General features: G+C 39.0%; 2 protein-coding genes across 4 annotated transcripts in view; both read left to right on the top strand.

The window, feature by feature from the left end:
- Positions 1–8718, top strand: part of mrpl22 (mitochondrial ribosomal protein L22) — a 9495-nt gene extending 777 nt beyond the window's left edge. Inside the window, exons 4-8 of one of the 3 annotated variants that reach the window (XR_015519377.1) lie at positions 2620–2685; positions 2778–2855; positions 4173–5045; positions 5584–6791; positions 7938–8718. Coding sequence is in view for 2 of the 3 variants with exons in the window: in NM_001122621.1 (NP_001116093.1) it covers positions 2620–2685; positions 2778–2855; positions 4173–4242; positions 8427–8635 (423 nt within the window). In the remaining variant the exon portion in view is untranslated. 3 annotated transcript variants of the gene reach the window in all.
- Positions 1–19057, top strand: part of wwc1 (WW and C2 domain containing 1) — a 462139-nt gene that overhangs the window by 176480 nt on the left and 266602 nt on the right. The gene's annotated exons all lie outside the window — the stretch shown is intronic.

Genomic DNA, 19057 nt, shown 5'->3' with positions numbered 1-19057 from the left:
TTTCATGGTCTTATAATCTGCATTTATTTTTACCTAATTATCCCAGCGACTCCTGTATGAATCGTCCAGTGATTCATTTGTTTCCAAACCCCTCCTTAGCGCGAAGCTAATCTGCGCTGATTGGACCAATGACAGCCTGTTGAGATTGGTCGACTGCCTTCAGTCAGAGTGAAATGCCAAACAGCTAATCAGCAATATAAAAGTAATCACAGTTCATACACGCTCGAGAGTGTAAGCGTGGAGTTTAGCTGCCAGTGGGTCAATGTAAACACAGAATATGAACTTGAAAATTCAGACAACTAACTATTTTATTGAGCAAAAACTCCAAAAACAGTTGAGGAGATCTCCAAGCTTCTCACTCTGCTCTTTTCACAGACACAGACACACACACACACACACACACACACACACACACACACGCACGCACACGCACGCACACACACACGCACTTAACCCTGCTCCGGACGACAACGCGCGCGCGCGCGCGCGCGCACACGCACACACACACACAAACACACACACTACTTCTCGTCCACGGAGCTCCGTTAACAAAGCAGCACGCGTCGCGTTTTTAACGTGACTTTGCACGCGATAAGAGAATATAGCCAGTTAACCTGATACAGTACACGCGGTTACAAGTAACAAATCACAACTAAATACATTTGCAAGCTAGAGTCAACGAGGCAACTTTAATTGCACGTACTTACACTTGAGAAATGGAGGAAGAAAAATCCATCCTGACGTCCATCAGTAAGTTACTCTTTACTGATCCTTCCTTTAACAAACGCTGATGAAGTATTCTTTGTAGCATGTAGTTTCCAGAAGTTTCCAGTAGTTTCCAACTGCTTGGTTATAATGCTGAGGTTTCATCTTTGGGTAGAGACTTAATATATCCATCTGCAGTGTGACTTCAATCTACCGGCGTGTGTGTGTGTGTGTCTGGGTTTCAGCGTCAGAGGGCGGGGCCTCAGGTTTGAAATCTCCCGGGTTTGCGCGTGCACGTGAATAACTTGGTTTCGTTCGTACGTCATGGCGAAACACCTAATGAATCGGTATCAAGGGGACTCTTTTGAAGCACTATGAGTCGACTCTTTTATAGATGAATCAACAGTTTTAAACACTGTACACTAACAGATTTAAGCCTTAGCTCGCTTACAATCTCGCATTACAATCGCATTACAATCGGGCCTGGGCACGCTTACGTCATCGATGCTGCGCTGTTTAGTGAGCACTCTCGCTCAGCACAGTGGAGATTTCTCTAGTTCATTTTAGTCATTTGATATGCAGTGACACGCAGTCAAATATTTTGCCAAACAGTCCTTAAGGTGATTTATCCTTAAGCTGATTTATAGTTCTGCGTCAAACGGCGGCGTATGCTACGGCGTATGCTACGGCGCTGACGCATAGCCCTTCGCCGTGGCCGTCGGCGTCGCTGACGTGCACCTCTCAAAAATTGTAACTACATGTCGCAACGACGCGTAGCGCAAGCTCTGTGATTGGTCGGCTTGGTAGCGCTGACGAGTCTGGGCGGGACCGAGAGCCGCGCGAATGGCGCGAGCTGGACGCGAGCCCTATGATTGTTTACAAGTGTGGAGTCCCGTGAAGGAGCTCCTGATGGAAAGTTTTGTTTTGTGTTTACCTCATAGTTAAAGTTGTTGCACGTCCGCCGGTTCCTGCCTCAAAATGAGCGAGTTTGAGCCACTTGTACATCCAGGAAGTGTTCAGGAAAAGCAAAACAACAGAGAAGAAACTCGACACAGAGGAACATTTACACCTCACTGCCAACTAGCGTTTCAGAAGTGTTAATGCAGACCAACAGAGACAGCACGCAGAAGTATAAATGCACAGCTAAGCGCGTTGCATGCGCCGTGGGTCATGCAGGTCACTTGACGCAGAAGTATAAACCAGGCTTTAGGGATGCGGTGACACGCAGCCAGATATTTCGCCCAACAGATCCACAACTTTTGACGCTTATAAACAATCATAAAACCCTCATGCTGCAGGAATAGGGAGGTTTGCTGAAGGTGCGCAGCTGTTGTGCTGTGAGGTGTCTGCGTCTTTAATAAACTACGGCAGTTTGCGTTCACTGAACAGTAAGAATGATTAATAAATCCATATGAAACTCCCTTAAAAGTCACGTCTCGCTTTCAGTTTTGGGCTTTGGCGCGTTTTGCACTCACATACAAGCGTACTGCGTCAAAGCCTTGTGAACCGTGCTCAGGCATACCTCTTCCAACCATGCCAGGGCCGGCCAAGTGAACCGTGCCTGAGCCTGATTCAGCACACTCACACTTCTCAAACGATCCGGGAAATGGGCCTGGGCACGGTTCGGATAGCATAGTGTGAGTGCGCCATGAGTGCGCTCATTACAATGAGTTTTTGAGTGAGTTGCTAATTAGATTGAATGGTCTATGCAATGCTAAGCTAATCTAAAAGTACTCCTGTTAGACCCAAAGATTGACTGAATAGATTCACAAATGGTAAAACTCAACTGTTCTACTCTAGGGACACTGTAAAATGCATCTCTTTCATAAAAAGGTGAAGTGTTTATAAAATATAAGTTGATTACTTGGTTAAATTGTAATAAAATGGCCTTGTGTTTTTGTTTGTGTGTTTTAGGAGATCTGTCACTCCAGACGGCAGATTAAATACAGTAAAGACAAGATGTGGTACTTGGCTAAATTGGTGAGTGATAAATATTTGTACAATGACTGTCACTTGGTAATGTGAAGATTGAATTAGCAGCCTGTCTCATATGTGATCAATCTGTTTTTCAGATCAGAGGTATGACCATTGACCAGGCACTTGTTCAGCTTGAGTTCAATGACAAGAAGGGAGCTAAAATAATCAGAGAGGTAAAAAAACTAAATCTGATTTGACAAATATAAAGCATTCATTTTCTTTTCATGTTAGTCCCTTTATTAATCTGGGGACGCCACAGCAGAATGAACCGCCAACTTATCCAACATATGTTTTACGCTGCGGATGCTCTTCCAGCTGCAACACATCACTGGGATACATCCATATACACCCATTCACACATATACACTATAGACAATTTAGACCACCCAATTCACCTATACCACGTCTTTGGACTGTGGGGGAAAGCAGAGCTCCTGGATAAAACCCATTCAAACAAGGGGAGAACATGCAAACTCCACACAGAAATGCCTAGAGCCGAGGCTCAAACCAGCGACCTTTTTGCTGTGACGCAATTGTGCTACCCACTGCTCCACCGTGTCGCCCAAGTATAAAGCGTATTTAACCCAAATGAAGATCTAAATATTAAAATATAGATGAATTAATGTTCCATCGTCAATCATCTCAAGACCAATATATCAAAGTAGTAATGAAATATATCCTGACCTCCACTTAAGTTACCTAAATTTTATGATTTTGTAAATATTAAAATATGATGTATTGCTGTCAAATAGGTCAAACCTATCATTTGAAGGATAGTGGAAAAGAATAAAGCTTTTAAAGGACTGATAATTTTTAATTCTTTTAATTAAGTTTATAGGTTTTTTTGGGACTGCAATGTGATCCTTAAATAAAATGTATTAATATCGATCATCAGATGATTCTTGTTGAAGCCAGATTTTTTACTATTAAAGGTCCTGTCAAATTGAAATGAATGTTTTTTTAGATGATAGTGAGAGTACTGTAAGTTTTAAGGATGTCTGTTTGCTAGTGTGCTACAAAACCGTAACACAATCTGCATTTAGAAGACATAAAACTAATATAAACTTGAACTTCCAATGTTTGCAGTTTGGCGCTTACGCCTAAATGGATCAACTTTTTTCTTTTCACATAAAGACATAAAATCCTCTGACCAATCAAATGCTCTTTAGTATCTAAAATGCCCCACCCCTTCAGGATGCTTTTCATTTGATGCGCTTGAGCTCAGCCACTCACACTGGCTGAGCTGTGATTGAAAATTAAATGCTTTTGGCTGTTTTTAAAAAGGGGAGGGGATACTCTATCTCTCCTCGTGTTTCAGATGAGTTTGCATCAAACATTTCAAAGCACTTCACATTCACATTTTTACATTCTAACTATTGGAGAATTTTAGTGTGCCTTTTGTAAAAATGGATAAATGTTTAGCTGTGCCACACTTAAGTCAGGTTTAGAAGTTACAGTAAGTTATTTTTGCATTTATTTGTTTGTGTCAGGTTCTTTTGGAAGCTCAGGACATGGCAGTCAGGAATCACAATGTGGAATACAAGTCAAATCTATATATTGGTAAGTTGCAAAAATTACATCCACATTAGTATTTTTTATTGTCTTTACAATAGTGAAGTGAACATGAGTTTAATATTCATCTGTACTTCACGTTAAACTGTAGAATGGTTTCAGAACATTTGGAATATAGTGGGCCAACAACTTTCTAGTGCCTAATAATAGGCTACCTTCATGGCTTAGTTGGCTTATGAACACAGAATATAGCACATGCGCAAGATTGGATTTGGATCGGTACCAGCTGGCTGATACCCGATCCAGTAAAAATATGCAATATCGGACTGATATCCAAGTATCAGGATCAGTGCATCCTTATTAAAATGTCTTAATCGCGTTTTACAAGGTCTTAAATTTTGTTCAAGCATTGTTCAAAGTGTTTGACTCGAAAAAAGTATAAATATATTTATATTTCTCCTAATATTAAGAACGGTGTGCTCAATTCACATGACTGGTTCAGGTTGGGGCTCATCTGGCCAAGCTCCTCCGTCCGTGTGATGTCGCATAATTTGCAACAAACACGGGAAAGTGATGTGACGCTCTTCCCACGTAGTGAAAAGAATAGACAAAACAGACAGCAAAAGGGGAAAATCTAAAGGCTCGTACACAATCTTTTGTGTTTATCGTCACCATTTTTTGCAACATTTTTCCACATTCAAACCCAAGCGATTTTTACTGGTGTCAAGCAGAAGAGTATGCAAAATCACTCCTTGATGTTAGGTGGCGCAACACAACTTTAAGCTTTTGACACCCGCCTGTGACAGAAGAAGACAAAGTTGACATGATTGTTGTCAAAGAGCTTAGAGTCAGTCGCTGCGTCCCAAATCGCATACTTATGCACTATTCTCCGCCATTTTGTAGTATAAATAGTGTAAGTAGTGTGTTCACACTGAAAACTTTAAAAATAATAAGTGCTCTTTAATTACCTGGATGATGCACTCATTCAGCCGCTAAAATGAAGTGTGTAATAATGGACACTTCACGCACTCAACGACCGCAGGTTTGCCTACGCAGCGGAAGGGGCGGAGCTATCGGAAGCACATGTTGAATAACTTTATTTATTTTGGATCGTGAAAGCAAAATTCTCCTACGAGAGTGATTATAGCGCCTCCTGATGGTGAATGCGGCAATACTCACGGCAGGTATTATTTGATAATTCGGTCGTTTATTTCACTGATTTGGCAACCGCCAAACGTCATAAGGGAAACGGTTTGAATTTCCGCTTAGTAAAAAAACATTAGTGTGCCATTTGGGACGCCACTACATACATATACTATGCTGTTGAGTGTGTAAGTGCATAAGTACATAGTGCATGAGTCTATAGTGTGCCATTTGGGACGCAGCTAGTGATTCTATGCTCTTCATTGTTGTTAAAATTACTGGCGATTCGAACAAGCATGGATGGTTCAAGCTGCAGCTCCAGCTCCAGCGATGAAGAAATGATCATTGTTCACCGGTGCAATTAACAGCTCCACGTTCATATCGCTTCTGGGCATCTTCTTCAGTGTGCGCTCACATTGACAATGTTGAGCTTCAGCGCCTCCCAGTGCTGTTTACTGTAACTTCAGCAGCTCTGTGCACGTGAACAAAAGTGCCAATCTGATTGGTGGAGAAGGTTTTGACGTAGAAACCAGAAAAAAACATTTTGTTGGGAAAAAAGTATTGATTGTTTTGCTGTTTGTTAAATGATTTGTTGGATAAAGACCTAAATTTGTCAGGGTTGTGGATGGGTAAATGGGGAAAAAGGAGCGAGGACTCAAGTGCAGGAAAATGGGGAATTTATTAAATAATAAACATAAAATAAAATGCAAAATAAACTACCCCAAGGGGGAAAACATTAACAAAACAAATACATACACAAACAAACTTCACTGGGCTGGCTGGTAAGGAACAGGACTGGAAACACGACAGGACAAGGGTTCAAACAACATGTGATGACGAACTGGCACAGGACAGCAAATGTGAGGGGTTTATAAACTGTAGAAAATTAACACACAAACAGGTGAACACAATTAACTAGTAATGGGTTAACAAGAAGGGTGGGACAAGACAATAGACGGGAGAGCGCATGACACAGAGAGACAACACAAGCCATGCGCTCACATAAAACAGGACAAGAACATGCAGCCAATGAGAGAACTCATTAACCGCATGTTCATGACAACACAAACACAACACTGAAGCACAAGACAAAAGCACGTGACCACAATGTAAACACATAGCCACGTGCTTTGACAGACGCAAGCACACGATGAATGACAACACTCACCAGGCGCTCACACACGCAGCGTGCATGTTTCATCCCAGCGCCGACCAAAACCGAAACCAACTGGATTGAGATGCTGGGAATGGAACTCCACGCTGCAGACAGACGAAAACACAAACACGAGTACAAGAGCGTGCGCGTCTGAGGCACACAAAGACCGCACAGCCGCATACTCTGTGTACACCCACAACAGAGCGCGCACACACAGAGACACACAATGACAGAAACAGAACGAGACTGAGCTAGTGTCAGAGCTCTGCCACCAAAACAAGAATTTAAAAGACCAGGGGCCTCATGTACGAAGACTTGCGTGGAAATCTTACTAAAACATTGCGTACGCACAAAGCTGTAAATGTGCGTACGCAGAAAAAAATTCAGATGTATGAAACACTGCGTACGCCGAATCTCACGCATATTCTTTTGTACATCTGAATGAACGTGAAACTGAGCGCAACATGCACGAGCACAAAACCCCTCCCTGCCTCCTCCCCCGTATGAATATGCTAATGACTATGCTAATGGCAAAACCCAACGAAAAAGCAATGGCAAAATCAAGCAAAAAGAGAAACTTTGAACAGAATGTGAAATGGAGGTGCTGCTTTCGGAGGTAGACCGGAGAAAAGCGGTGTTATTTGCAAGTTTGTTCTCCGGAATTAACAACAAAAGAAAAAAATAGAGTGGGAGAGTTTAGCTGATACGGTTAACACAGTTGGGTCTGAACATCGCACTGAGTGCATTTAAAACAGAAATAGTGTGGTTTATAACTGAAAAATGTTGCAGTGCCCTTAGCAGTCTCAGTGGCGCACCTCATAAGAAGCATGTGATCTTGTACTGACACGCTTGAGCATAAACTCGGCTCGAATCCAGCGTCTGATAAACTCTTTCTTCTTTTTTTCCCCGCTACATATCAGATTTTGCCCACTATTTATCACGAGAAAGACAAGTAGGAATCATCAATAAGTTTGTGCATCATATTTTATTTGCACATTTATTGAATGGAAATGTTTCTGATTCACGTATGCAAATTCATCTTCAGATAGTGTCTTTATAGCAATGTGTTTGCAGTAGATAGCTCAGATTACATTGGGAAAACAGGCGACCGCTGCAAATTGTGCTTTAATGTTTAGCTGGTCAACTGTGTGGTATGGAAATCTTACATACCTACTATATGTACCCGTCTCATACAGCTGCCATTGCAAGGATCAGACACTTTGTAGAGAAGAATTTAACACAACTGCCTCTAGGAGTCGCCAATGGAAATAAAACAGACACGCACAAAAAATGTGCGTACGCCTGCCAGAAACCTGCCGTGAACCTGCGCACATTCCCACGTTCAGTTCATTGTTAGTAAATCCAAACGTGAGCGATTCTGAGCGTGAAATCTGGCGTACGCAAAGTTTTTGTGCGTACGCAGCGTTGATACATGAGGCCCCAGAGTGGCAGAACCCTGACAAAATTAAACATTATTTCGTTTAAAGGCTTTATTGATTAATTGGCTTTAAACCTCATATTTTAAGTCTGTTATGCAAACTTCTATTTATTATTTTTTTTTAAACAAAAGGTGCTTTCATAAGAATCTTTCATCTTTCAACAAAAGCCCATAGAACTTACACATTCCTGTAGGCCAGAAATAATTAACAATTCAATTTGTCGACAGGTAGTTAGTTTTTATCTCAGAAAAAAAACATTTTGTTAAAGGGAAAAAAGTATTGATGTTTTTCGATAAAGACTCAAACTAAACGTTTAATTAAAAGGTTTTATTAATTAATTGGGTTTCAACCCAGTGTGTTATGTTGTATTATAATGCAAGATTATTTGTGTTTCATTTTGCTGATATAATGCTTTATTTTCCTTAGAGTGTAATCTGGAAATTTTGGACTCCATGCTAAACTATTCTAACAATTCTTTTTTCTGACTTCAACAGCTGAGTCGTACTCTGGCAAGGGAAAATACCTGAAGCGGATTCGCTATCATGGACGTGGTATGTTTGGCATCATGGAAAAAGTGTACTGCCATTATTTTGTGAAGCTCGTTGAGGGGGTCCCGCCACAAATGCAGACCAAGACCGGATTCGACCAGGCCAAAGAGTACGTGGAGCAACTGAAGAACCGAACGATTATTTACTCGCTGTAGTTTGAAGTAGCACTTGATGTATTGTTAAAGTGTTCTTGTAAATAAAATCAAATAAAATAAAACAAATCGAACCGCTTATTTAATCATGCTCTGTCCTGTACTTATTTATTTTGAAGTAAGATCACTTACAGCTTAACTGTAAGGTCAATATTATTAGCCCCCTTAAGCAATTTTTTTGATGGTACTGAACAAACCACTGTTATAAAATGATTTGCCAAATTGACCCTTCACTAAGCCTCGCCCTTCTTAGTTACTGTTGTTATACCTGTCAAGCTTTTGTGCCTGGCACGTCTATTACAATATGTATGCGCCGGTGTCAGACATTGCCGGGGATATAATTAGTAATTTTTGGTGAACAGGTGAGATATCTGAGAAAGCCAGACAAATAAGGACTGCAGTATGCATTACAGGGGTATATTCACGGCTTAATACGCAACCGATTAAAAAATAATTTAATCAAAATTGTTAGCCTAGCCTACGCTGACCATTCAACAGCTTAGCTCATGCACAGCAGGAGAGGTGAAATTTGAAATTTAGTGTTTGCACTTAGAACTGCGAGTAAATCTATTGTAGCTTGTAATAACGTTGACTTAAAATTATTAAGTAAATGAATTGCATGCATTATTATAAAAATTAAGTCAACGGGTTTACTCCAATGACTGTAAATAATATGGATGACGCAATAGTGCCTTTTCCAATTGAATGTTTGAAAGCAAAATGCCTCACGACGGGCACAAACTGTCGCAAAACACTGCTGAAATTGTAGCCTGGGCATGCGCAGAAAGGACTACCAGAAGGAGTCGCGGAAACAAGCCTCCAACCATACGCTTTTACGCCAAATCAACCACGTCCCCCCAACTTCTCATTTGACCGCCCGTTACCCATATCTGCATTATACCAAAGTCTCACTAATATAAATAGAAGCACTTACGTTTAAAAACATGTAATAATACACAATTTAAAAACTGTGATGTGAGCTGTTATAATAAAAACAACAAAACAAAAAACAATCTTTCATACGCTCTAGCCTATATTTAGACAGTGCACGCGACATCCGACATATCCGATGTACCTGAAGAGCTAGAAGGGATGCAGTGAAGACCATTTAAGGACTGGGCAGGAGTCGCGTGACTTTCAGGAGATAATCATTCGTTTGCGGGCATCTGGAAGTCTCTATCCATTTGCGGGAGACTCCCTGAACTTTTAGGAGACTTGGGATGTTTGCAATGGTGTTTACAAAGTCAAAATGAACTCCCTTCAACTGTTCTGAACTGCCAAAACGAAGTGAAATGAATCTTTGGTTCATTGGATTTTGTTCAAAACTACACCACTTTGAAATCATTGGTATCATTTGGCTCTGGAAGTTGATGACATGATGCATCATCACCTTACACCAGCCATACCACATCAGTTTGGTAACAAGGCTACCTGATCAAAAATGACAAGCCGTTAAATCATATTAATGTTGATTTACTTCAGGTTGATAACCCATTGGCACTAAAATTAGTTTTAGTTGTATCCTAGCCTCAACCCCTCTGGATTGCTATACGTCTGGGCAGCTGTCTGTTGTCATTAACCTATGTGAAGTCACTGCCCTCACTGACAATTAAGTCTCCTGCATTTATAGGCATGACAGCGTTTAATTGGGCATTCCTCCTTTGTTTGCTCATAGCTGATTGTAAAGTCTAACCTTGTTGCTGTTTTTTCTTTTCTTAAGAAAAAAAACTCTATTTTAACCACTTGTACAAGCTGTACTTTTGCAATTTATTTTTTTAAATCAAACCCAGATTTTGTAACATTTAACGGGGGCTCGTCCGGGATAATTATCCCTACATTTATGCGTCGGTAGTCTCTTGTGCTGTGATATTCATTTATTCATTCATTTTCTTGTCGGCTTAGTCACCTTATTAATCTGAGGTCACCACAGCAGAATGAACCGCCAACTTATCAAGCAAGTTTTTACGCAGCGGATGCCCTTCCAGCCGCAACCCATCTCTGGGAAACATCCACACACACATTGACACACACACTTACTACGGACAATTTAGCCTACCCAATTCACCTGTACCGCATGTCTTTGGACTGTGGGGGAAACCGGAGCACCCGGAGGAAACCCACGCAAAGGCAGGGAGAACATGCAAACTCCACACAGAAACGGCAACTGAGCCGAGGTTCGAACCAGCGACCTTCTTGCTGTGAGGCGACAGCACTACCTACTGCGCCACTGCCTCGCCCAGTGCTGTGATATTTTTGGAATATTCATATAGAATGTTATTGTTTTACTTGCTTGTGCATTTAAAATAAAATGATTGCAGAATTTAAAAGTTAAGTTAATTAGTCACTGTTGCATTGTTATAAAGAATTTTGAATGTTGGCTATACCATGCCAGTGGAACAAAATTTGCTTTACAAAATAACCAAGGCACTTTAAGAAAATACCCTTCTTTTGTGGAAACACAGTGGTTGAAATTAGAGAACAGCAATAATTTTAGCTTGAAGAAAGGTAACACCTAAAAGTTTTCAAGATTACGACAGTCAAAAATGAATCGGAATGCACTTGCTTTGAATGATTCCAGCACATCTGAAGCCACAGGACATCACAATCTCTAAACACAGATCTGTTCGATCTTGATCTGCTGTTCTTCTAATCTCCTTCCTTGGCTGCAGTAGAATTCTTAGCCATAACTTTGTCGGCAAGGAAAATACAGAGAATTTCAATTAGGTTTAAGTCAGGACTCTAATTTCGAGAGGATCACATACTTATGATTTCTTGTGGCTGGTCCCGCATTATTCAATTTATGATTCACCAATCAGACGATTCCTAAGCCACTATAAATACCCTAAGTTCCATATAACAGCCATCTTCGTTTTGAAGAATCCCTACAGCAGGAGAGTTCTTGAGATCTACCTGAGCTCAAACTCCCCTCTCGCCTTGCAAATGGGAGGGAGCCCTGGGCTTGAGGATCTTATGAGCTCAGGGCTATCTCCTCGGACAGCATGCCAAACAAGCTTTATAATCAATCAGCAGTTAAGTGTGAACTCTTGAATCTAAGTTTTTTATTCTGTGATTCAGAAAATATGTAACTGTTCTTATTCCTATTAGGACCTGAATCTTATTTCCAATATGACGAACAAAACAGGGCTAAATAATTACAAAATTGTAGGTTGTTGTTTTGCTTTTGTATCTCTATTGTAAATGTTTTCTGGAAAATTATCATGTCCATATGGAGTTTCATCCGGCTTTAAACAAATGTCTGAAGCAGCTTTTATTACAGCAATAAAACAAAATGCTAATACTTTTTTGTCATTAAAATTGTATTATTTTCTATTCACATTAGAGTTGTAAATAAAATGTGCTAAATCTGAGGGTGAAAAGGCATTTTCTCTATTCATCCCATGGTATTTAAATCCCGATTTCATCTGCAGGGGTAGTGCAATATATATATATTTTTTATTAAAAAAAAGTGGATTTAATTCACTCAACATGTTCAATGCCAAATTACTTTAAACACTTCCAGCTCCAGTTGTTGTATCTGAACCAGACAGAGTCCTCTATCCTATTCTGCAGTGTCATTAGTCCCCCTCATTAAATTAGGAGGGTGAAATTGAAGCAGCTCCTTAATGGCTTATAATTTGAGGGAATGGTGTTGCTTTGCACATTTCCCCCATCTATCAGCTGAGACCCAGTAAACAGCATCCTGACTGGGCTCGAATCTAATGGTAAAAAAAAAAAAAATGTTCCACTTTTCCAAAACCAGGCCTTCATCTTGTACACCTTAGTAAAAAAATAACAACCCTTATGGAAAGATGTATGCTTACTTGTCATTTTAATACACTTATGTGTTAAATCATATAATAAAGCAAAGCACAATTTAATTCATTATTGTTTTAACTACACTGTAAAAAAAAAATTCAAGCGGTTTCTATTAATACTTATTTCATATTTACTTCCTTGTATTGTCTACCCAGTTTCTCTTTTACCAAAAAAAAAAAAAAAAACTAATTAAATTGGCTCAAAACTTGACTTTATTAGACATATTATAATATTGTCTGCACTTATGTTTTGTCTAATCAACATTCTGAATGTTGACCGGATTTGAAAATAACCATTCAGTTGTATTTTAGCACAGTGTTTCTCAACCACGTTCCTGGAGGACCACCAACACTGCATGTTTTGGATGTCTCCTTTCTCTGTTACACACATTATAGGTCTTTCAGTCTCTGCTAATGAGCCGAGGATCTGAATCAAATGTGTTTGGTTACAGAGACATGGGAAATGTGCAGAGCTGGTCCTTCAGGAACGTGGTTGAAGAATTATTCCAAAGGGTTCATTTTAATGCTATTTGAGAATTTATTTATAACGACTGATTTATAACTTTTGGCGTGATTTTTTTTCAGAGGCGTTTGAATTTACGGTCCCACTTTATATTAAGTGGCCTTAACTAATATGTACTTACATAGGAACTAATAGTTTGTTACAATGTACTTATTGTGTAAATACATGTATTTACTGTGTACTTATACTTGATTAAATACATGTATGAAATTACATCTGTATTTAACTTTTGTAATTACATTTGTAAATACACTGTTGACCATCCCTTACACCTTAACCTACCCTTAAACCTACCCATGCCACCAAACCTGTCCATAACCCAACCTCTATCCCAACTCAAAAGCACCACAAGTGTTCTCAAATACATTATGTACATTGTATTTATTGTTTTGATATAAGTACATAGTAGTTAGGGACATTTAATATAAAGTGGGACCGAATTTACAAATTGTATCCTGTTGCTTCAAGGAGTTTTATTATGAATTTGTTGAATTGATAACTTTACTTCTGCTTGAATGAAAATGTTTTCATGAAGTTATAATAAATGTTATTACAGATTATTTGTGCAGACGTTCTAGGTTTCTTTTTAAATGCATTTGTCATGTTAATTTGTGTTGAATTCATTTAACTCATAACATTAAGTCAACTGTGTAAACTTCTTAGATAGTTGTTACAACAAACTATATTTAGTTGATTTAACTCAACCAGGTAACTTTTTCAGGTTTTTGTTTCAACAATTTTTGAGTTGACAAATCTTTTGTTCATACACTGTAAAAATTGATTAGTTACTTAAAGTGAGTAAACCAATCGCCTTAAAAGCAACAAGTTGACTTTACAAAAATAATGTAAGTAAACCCATTGTAACTTGGAACTGTTAAGCCACACAATGTCAAGCTGTAACATCATTAGACGTTGATATTTGGTTGATTTTAGGTTGAATGTTGGACATTGACATCGGTCTGACATTAAATTCTGGTGTCAATCAGATTTTCATTTCCAAACAAAATGCAACGTCCCCATGACATTAGGGTACAATGTCAATCTGACATCTTGTTACTGCTGGGTGTTAAAGGCAATTTCAGTCATCATACAGTAAATATCCGTAATCTTCTCATCAGTGACATGCATCTAATCAGTCTCTAGGTCAATGTGTGTAAAGATTTTGGACATCTTCTTGGACACTTTTGCCCAAGTCTTTAGGTAGTTTATTATAATGTGATTTACCTCTTTACTTCTATGTGGGTTTTGACTTGACAGGAATCACAGGACTGATTTTTCTAATCCCCATAGACAAGTAAAAATAAAGTAGTGATTGCAAGTTGAAGAAAAGTAGTGGAGTAAACTAAAAATGTACTCTTATTTTTAAATTAAATAAATTAAATTAAATTGTAAATTAACATTTCTGAGAAAAACTACCAAATTACAGTAATTGAATAGTTGTAATAACTTTAAACCGCTGTCTACTTTTAAAAATATGCTAAAGATTACTTTTCACACGAGATATAACAACATTTCAAAAAGTCTTGAACTTTAAGAAGAAGGAGAGAAAAAAAAAAACACGAGTTGTGTCCTAGCTATAGACTGTTTACTGCAAATGTTGTTCAATTTCCACTGCTGGATCTTTGGGGTTTGTTGCTGCAGGCATATCTTGCCCTTTTACACTGATCTGATATCAGGCTTCTTGACCTTAATCCATTAAAACCTCAACCATCACTCGAGAAACCCAAACCAGGATCAGTGTAAGAGCAAGATTTCAGTGCTGAGATTTGTTGCTAATGTCCTCATAGTTCCACGAGGCTCTTGTTAGACAGCTCTGCTCCAGTGTGCTCTCGAATCAAACGCTGTCTCCTGGCCCCAATTTCAGCCGACAAGTGCCCTCAATTTCACTTTAGAGCCCTGGTCCACACCCTCACTCCCCCAGCTAAGCATGCAGTACTATAAGTATCTGTTATCAACACATTTTCCTCAGTTGAAAACAAATCCAATGTAACATGGGTGTATATCCAGAGTTTGTGACATACATGTGTTGTTTTAAATAACAAGCGTTACCCCTCCCCTTCATCGAAATAGTTCATAAAGCCATGAATCAAACCATCGTAGAATCACAGCAGTTTATAGGATTAATTCACTCACAAAGTAAATTAATTTTATTAGTTATTAACCCTCATGTCAATTTAAAGCCCTGAAGCTTATCTAAAAGATATGTTAGATGAAGTCTGAGAGATCTTTCGTTGTCTATACATCCCTATAGTGCTGACTCTCAAAGGTTCAACTTGTTTTGGCTGTTTTTAATAGCTATGGCTGATGCAAAACTAACTTAAGTTGTTTTGTGTAGGTATGGCTGATACAATACTGACATTTCTGACACTGTTGGTGCATTCCAAATGGAATATATTGCCTTCCAAAGTTCACTTCAGTGTAAAGAAATCATGGCCGCCATATTGAAGAATCATTTTAAAGGTGCTGTATCCAAGTTTGACTCTTGTAAAACATAAAAATACCATAATATGTTCGCATATATTTAAGAAACATGTCAAGTGAACATATTTATCTGAAAAATTATGCTGAAGTCAGATATTCTGCTTTGAAAATGTGTTTTCCGTGCCGGAACGCTGTCTTTGTTTTAATGATTTTACCCTGCCCACTGCCAGTTTAGCCAATCATATTTCAGCACCCTGGGTTGCCTTGCTGGAAAACCGTATTTTATTCATTCAGATAGGCTCTAAAAGCATGCGTTCGTGACCGAAATGCAACCTCAGGTGGACAGTAGCATACTCTGAAATGTGATTCAGTTACACATGAGGTGGTTATTAATTAGCAAATGATATAAATATTATGAACATAAACATTAGGTGAGCCGGTTAAATTGTAACCGCGTGTCCTAACAGCACTATATAAAGAGCTATGCAGGTGATTTGGCTGTTTGCACCATACGAAACACGACAGAAATTAAAATACAGCCATTCAGAAGCACACAATATGCTCTCACTCACGAAATGGTGAGGTTTATAATCAGTAATTATATATAATATACTGTATTAATCAACAATTAATACATATTAACCCTCATTAACATTATCAAATGTACATGCTGAATCACTGTCTGTTGGTTTGCATTATACTTCACAGTTCTAAAGTTCAATTTCAAACGGTTTATTTTATCTTCAAGAGTTTCTGAGTTGAACAATCTCCTGCTGCTTTCGGTATATGGCAATAAATGTCATACAAAATGACACCCAAACACACATTTTATAGCATTTGGTGTACCTGAGGTGACCATTGTCAGTTTTCTGTTGATCGCCTGTAAGAAATTGAGGTGTTGGTTATGCCTAGTTCACACTAGAGGATTTTAAGCCTGATTTGAGCCCGATTTGGAAGTTAACGAGCTCGCCGACAGATCGGGCTGTGATCGGGAAGAAATCTGCGGGTGCTCGGCGCTCGCCGCTCTTTATGTGTGAACTACTGACGCGTCGCCGACACGTCGCAGACGGAAATCCAACATTCAGCATGCTAAATATTCCAGAGCAGTCGGCCGACTCAACCCCACGTGTGGTCAGATGTAGTGACGAGCTACAGCCAATGATAGAGCATATCAGCATGAGCTGAATGCCTGTGTGTTCAGGAGCTCAGCAGAAACATCTGTGATTGGTCAGAATGGGCATCGGTGCACTCGCTTCATTCTGCGTTAGCACAGACATGAGAGTAGGCTTTATTAACAGTGGAACTAGAATTCTCTAACTATTAGAATTACCATACTGCTCATTCTGATCGTTCTCATATGAAACGCCATATTGTCACAACATATTTACATTCAAAGCTATTATTGAGATATTAAAATTAAGCTTTGAATGTCTGGCATCATATTTAATTACACCATTACCCTAAAAATATAATATTTTTTTTGTAATACAGCCTATAAATATGTAGTTAAGATACTAAAACACTTAAAGGCTTGGCTTTCATTTTCACTTTCAAACAGGAGCTATTTCACAGCACAGAATATGCTGTTTTGAAAGATATCTGAAGTAAATTGATGTTTTTGCCATCAGAAAGTTTTGTTTATGTTAGCAGGAAGTTGCCAGGCAAGAAAATGAACACATATTTAAAGTCACAGCGAAAAGTATCAGACATGCATGCAGTCATTAAGACCAATATGGTAATTTAAGGCAGAAATGCTCAGATCTTTACTGTTTTGTAATAAATAAAATAACAATGTCAGAAAGAAATACACTGATAGTTAGAAAACGGCAGGGTGTTATAAATATGTTAGTTTTATTTCAAAGAGTTATAAAATTACAAAAATTAAAAACTCTCTGTGTATCTATCCACTCAAACCTTGCAGATGAGTGATTAATCCGCTCATAAATCAGCTGATTTGACGATGTTTTTAAATGCTTTCTCCAAAGCTTGAAACGCTGTCAGTGATGTAATCAGCACACAAGCAGCCAACAGTGTTCAGCTTTTTCTGACGACTCCTCCCTCAAATTTTCATTGGCTGTGGTTTGGTAGCTTGAATGAGCTGATGGGGAATGAGATGTTGTCAGATCATGTAGTGTGTGACCCCCCTCTTGTGGATCGTTCACGGAGTGTTGCGTAGTGTGAACACCACAGAGATCAAAAGACACAAAGTCAAGTCATGTAGTGTGAACAGCACAGCGATCTGCTGATGTTTAAAATCCTGTAGTGTGAACTAGGCTTTAGGACTACAATTCATTTTAATATGGAAACTATTAGTTCTATGGGGTGCCGTTGCTTTTATTTAGAACACGGTCTAAATCACTTGTTCCCGTCCTCATTCTGGCAACCCGTGCTTGCCTTTGTTTTGAACCTGAAGTGCAATACCTACTTCAACCACTGAGTGTCAAACTTACATACTGCACCTTTGAACCAAAGTGATGATAGCTGGCCACTTTGAAGGGCCCTTTGGAATTAGGGATTTTAAAAAATACAACTGATACCCGCAATCTGCACGAGCAGAATTCTGCAGATTTTTAGCCCATCATTAATTCTGTTTATTTTCTTGAGTAAATGTGTGTAAATCTATATTTATTTAGTTTTTTTTTTTATTAATTTCAGTAATATTATTGACTAATGTGAACATGTTCATCTGATTTATGTACAATGCAGTTTGTACAGTGATATTTTCTGTATTTTACTAGATATATGACAAACTTGCTTTATTTACCAAAATAATTGGATTTGCATCTTAAAAATTAAATAAAAGTTAAAAAGATATTATTTTTTACTTCATATATTAAGGTTTTAGTTATGATACTCCCAAAATAATTCTGCAGAAATCCGCAGACTTTTACCAAAAAGTGTCCGCAGATTCCGTCTGGCCCTACTGATAGTCCATGATCCTTTAAGCAATGAAGTTGTTTTGTGTCACACACTGCACTCAGCCCTGAAGGGCTCATCCCTAAGCTCTTATCCCTTAGAGGGACCCTACGAAGGTATTAGGGCATAGTGATGAGCCCTTCAGAATGGAATCCACCCAACGTGGGTATCTCAAAGCACTTATGATTCGAAACACAGACTGCATTTGTAATTGCTTACTACTCAGAAGGTAATACATTTGAATTTACTACATGACCATTACAAAAGCAGCACGGTGGTGCAGTTGATAGCACAACTGCCTTGCAGCAAGAAGGTCGCTAGTTCGAGCCCCAGCTGAGTCAGTTGACGTTTCTGTGTAGGGTTTGCATGTTCTCCCCGTGTTTGCGTGGGTTTGCTCTGGGTGCTCCGGATTCCCCCACAAGTCCAAAGACATACTAATTGAGTAAGCTAAATTGTCCGTAGTGTATGTGTTTCCAGTGATGGGTTGCAGCTGGAAGGGCATCAGCTGCGTAAAACATGTGCTGGATAAGTTGGCGGTTCATTCCACTGTGGCAACCCAGTTTAATAAAAGGACTAAAAGAAAAAGAATGAATGAATGACAAAAGTAAGTTCTACATAGTATGAATGTGAGTAGTATGAATGGAATTTGGATGTACTACATCTGCCATTAGTCATTATCACGTCACGTATCATTCATGAATTTTCTCACATGGCATTGTGGGATAGAGTAGCATCCATCAGATGCGTACT

The sequence above is a fragment of the Danio rerio genome, chromosome 21, assembly GCF_052040795.2.
Source record: "Danio rerio strain M-AB ecotype USA chromosome 21, GRCz13ab, whole genome shotgun sequence".
NCBI classification, from domain to species: domain Eukaryota; kingdom Metazoa; phylum Chordata; class Actinopteri; order Cypriniformes; family Danionidae; genus Danio; species Danio rerio.
This window is presented reverse-complemented; position numbering and strand designations above follow the sequence as displayed.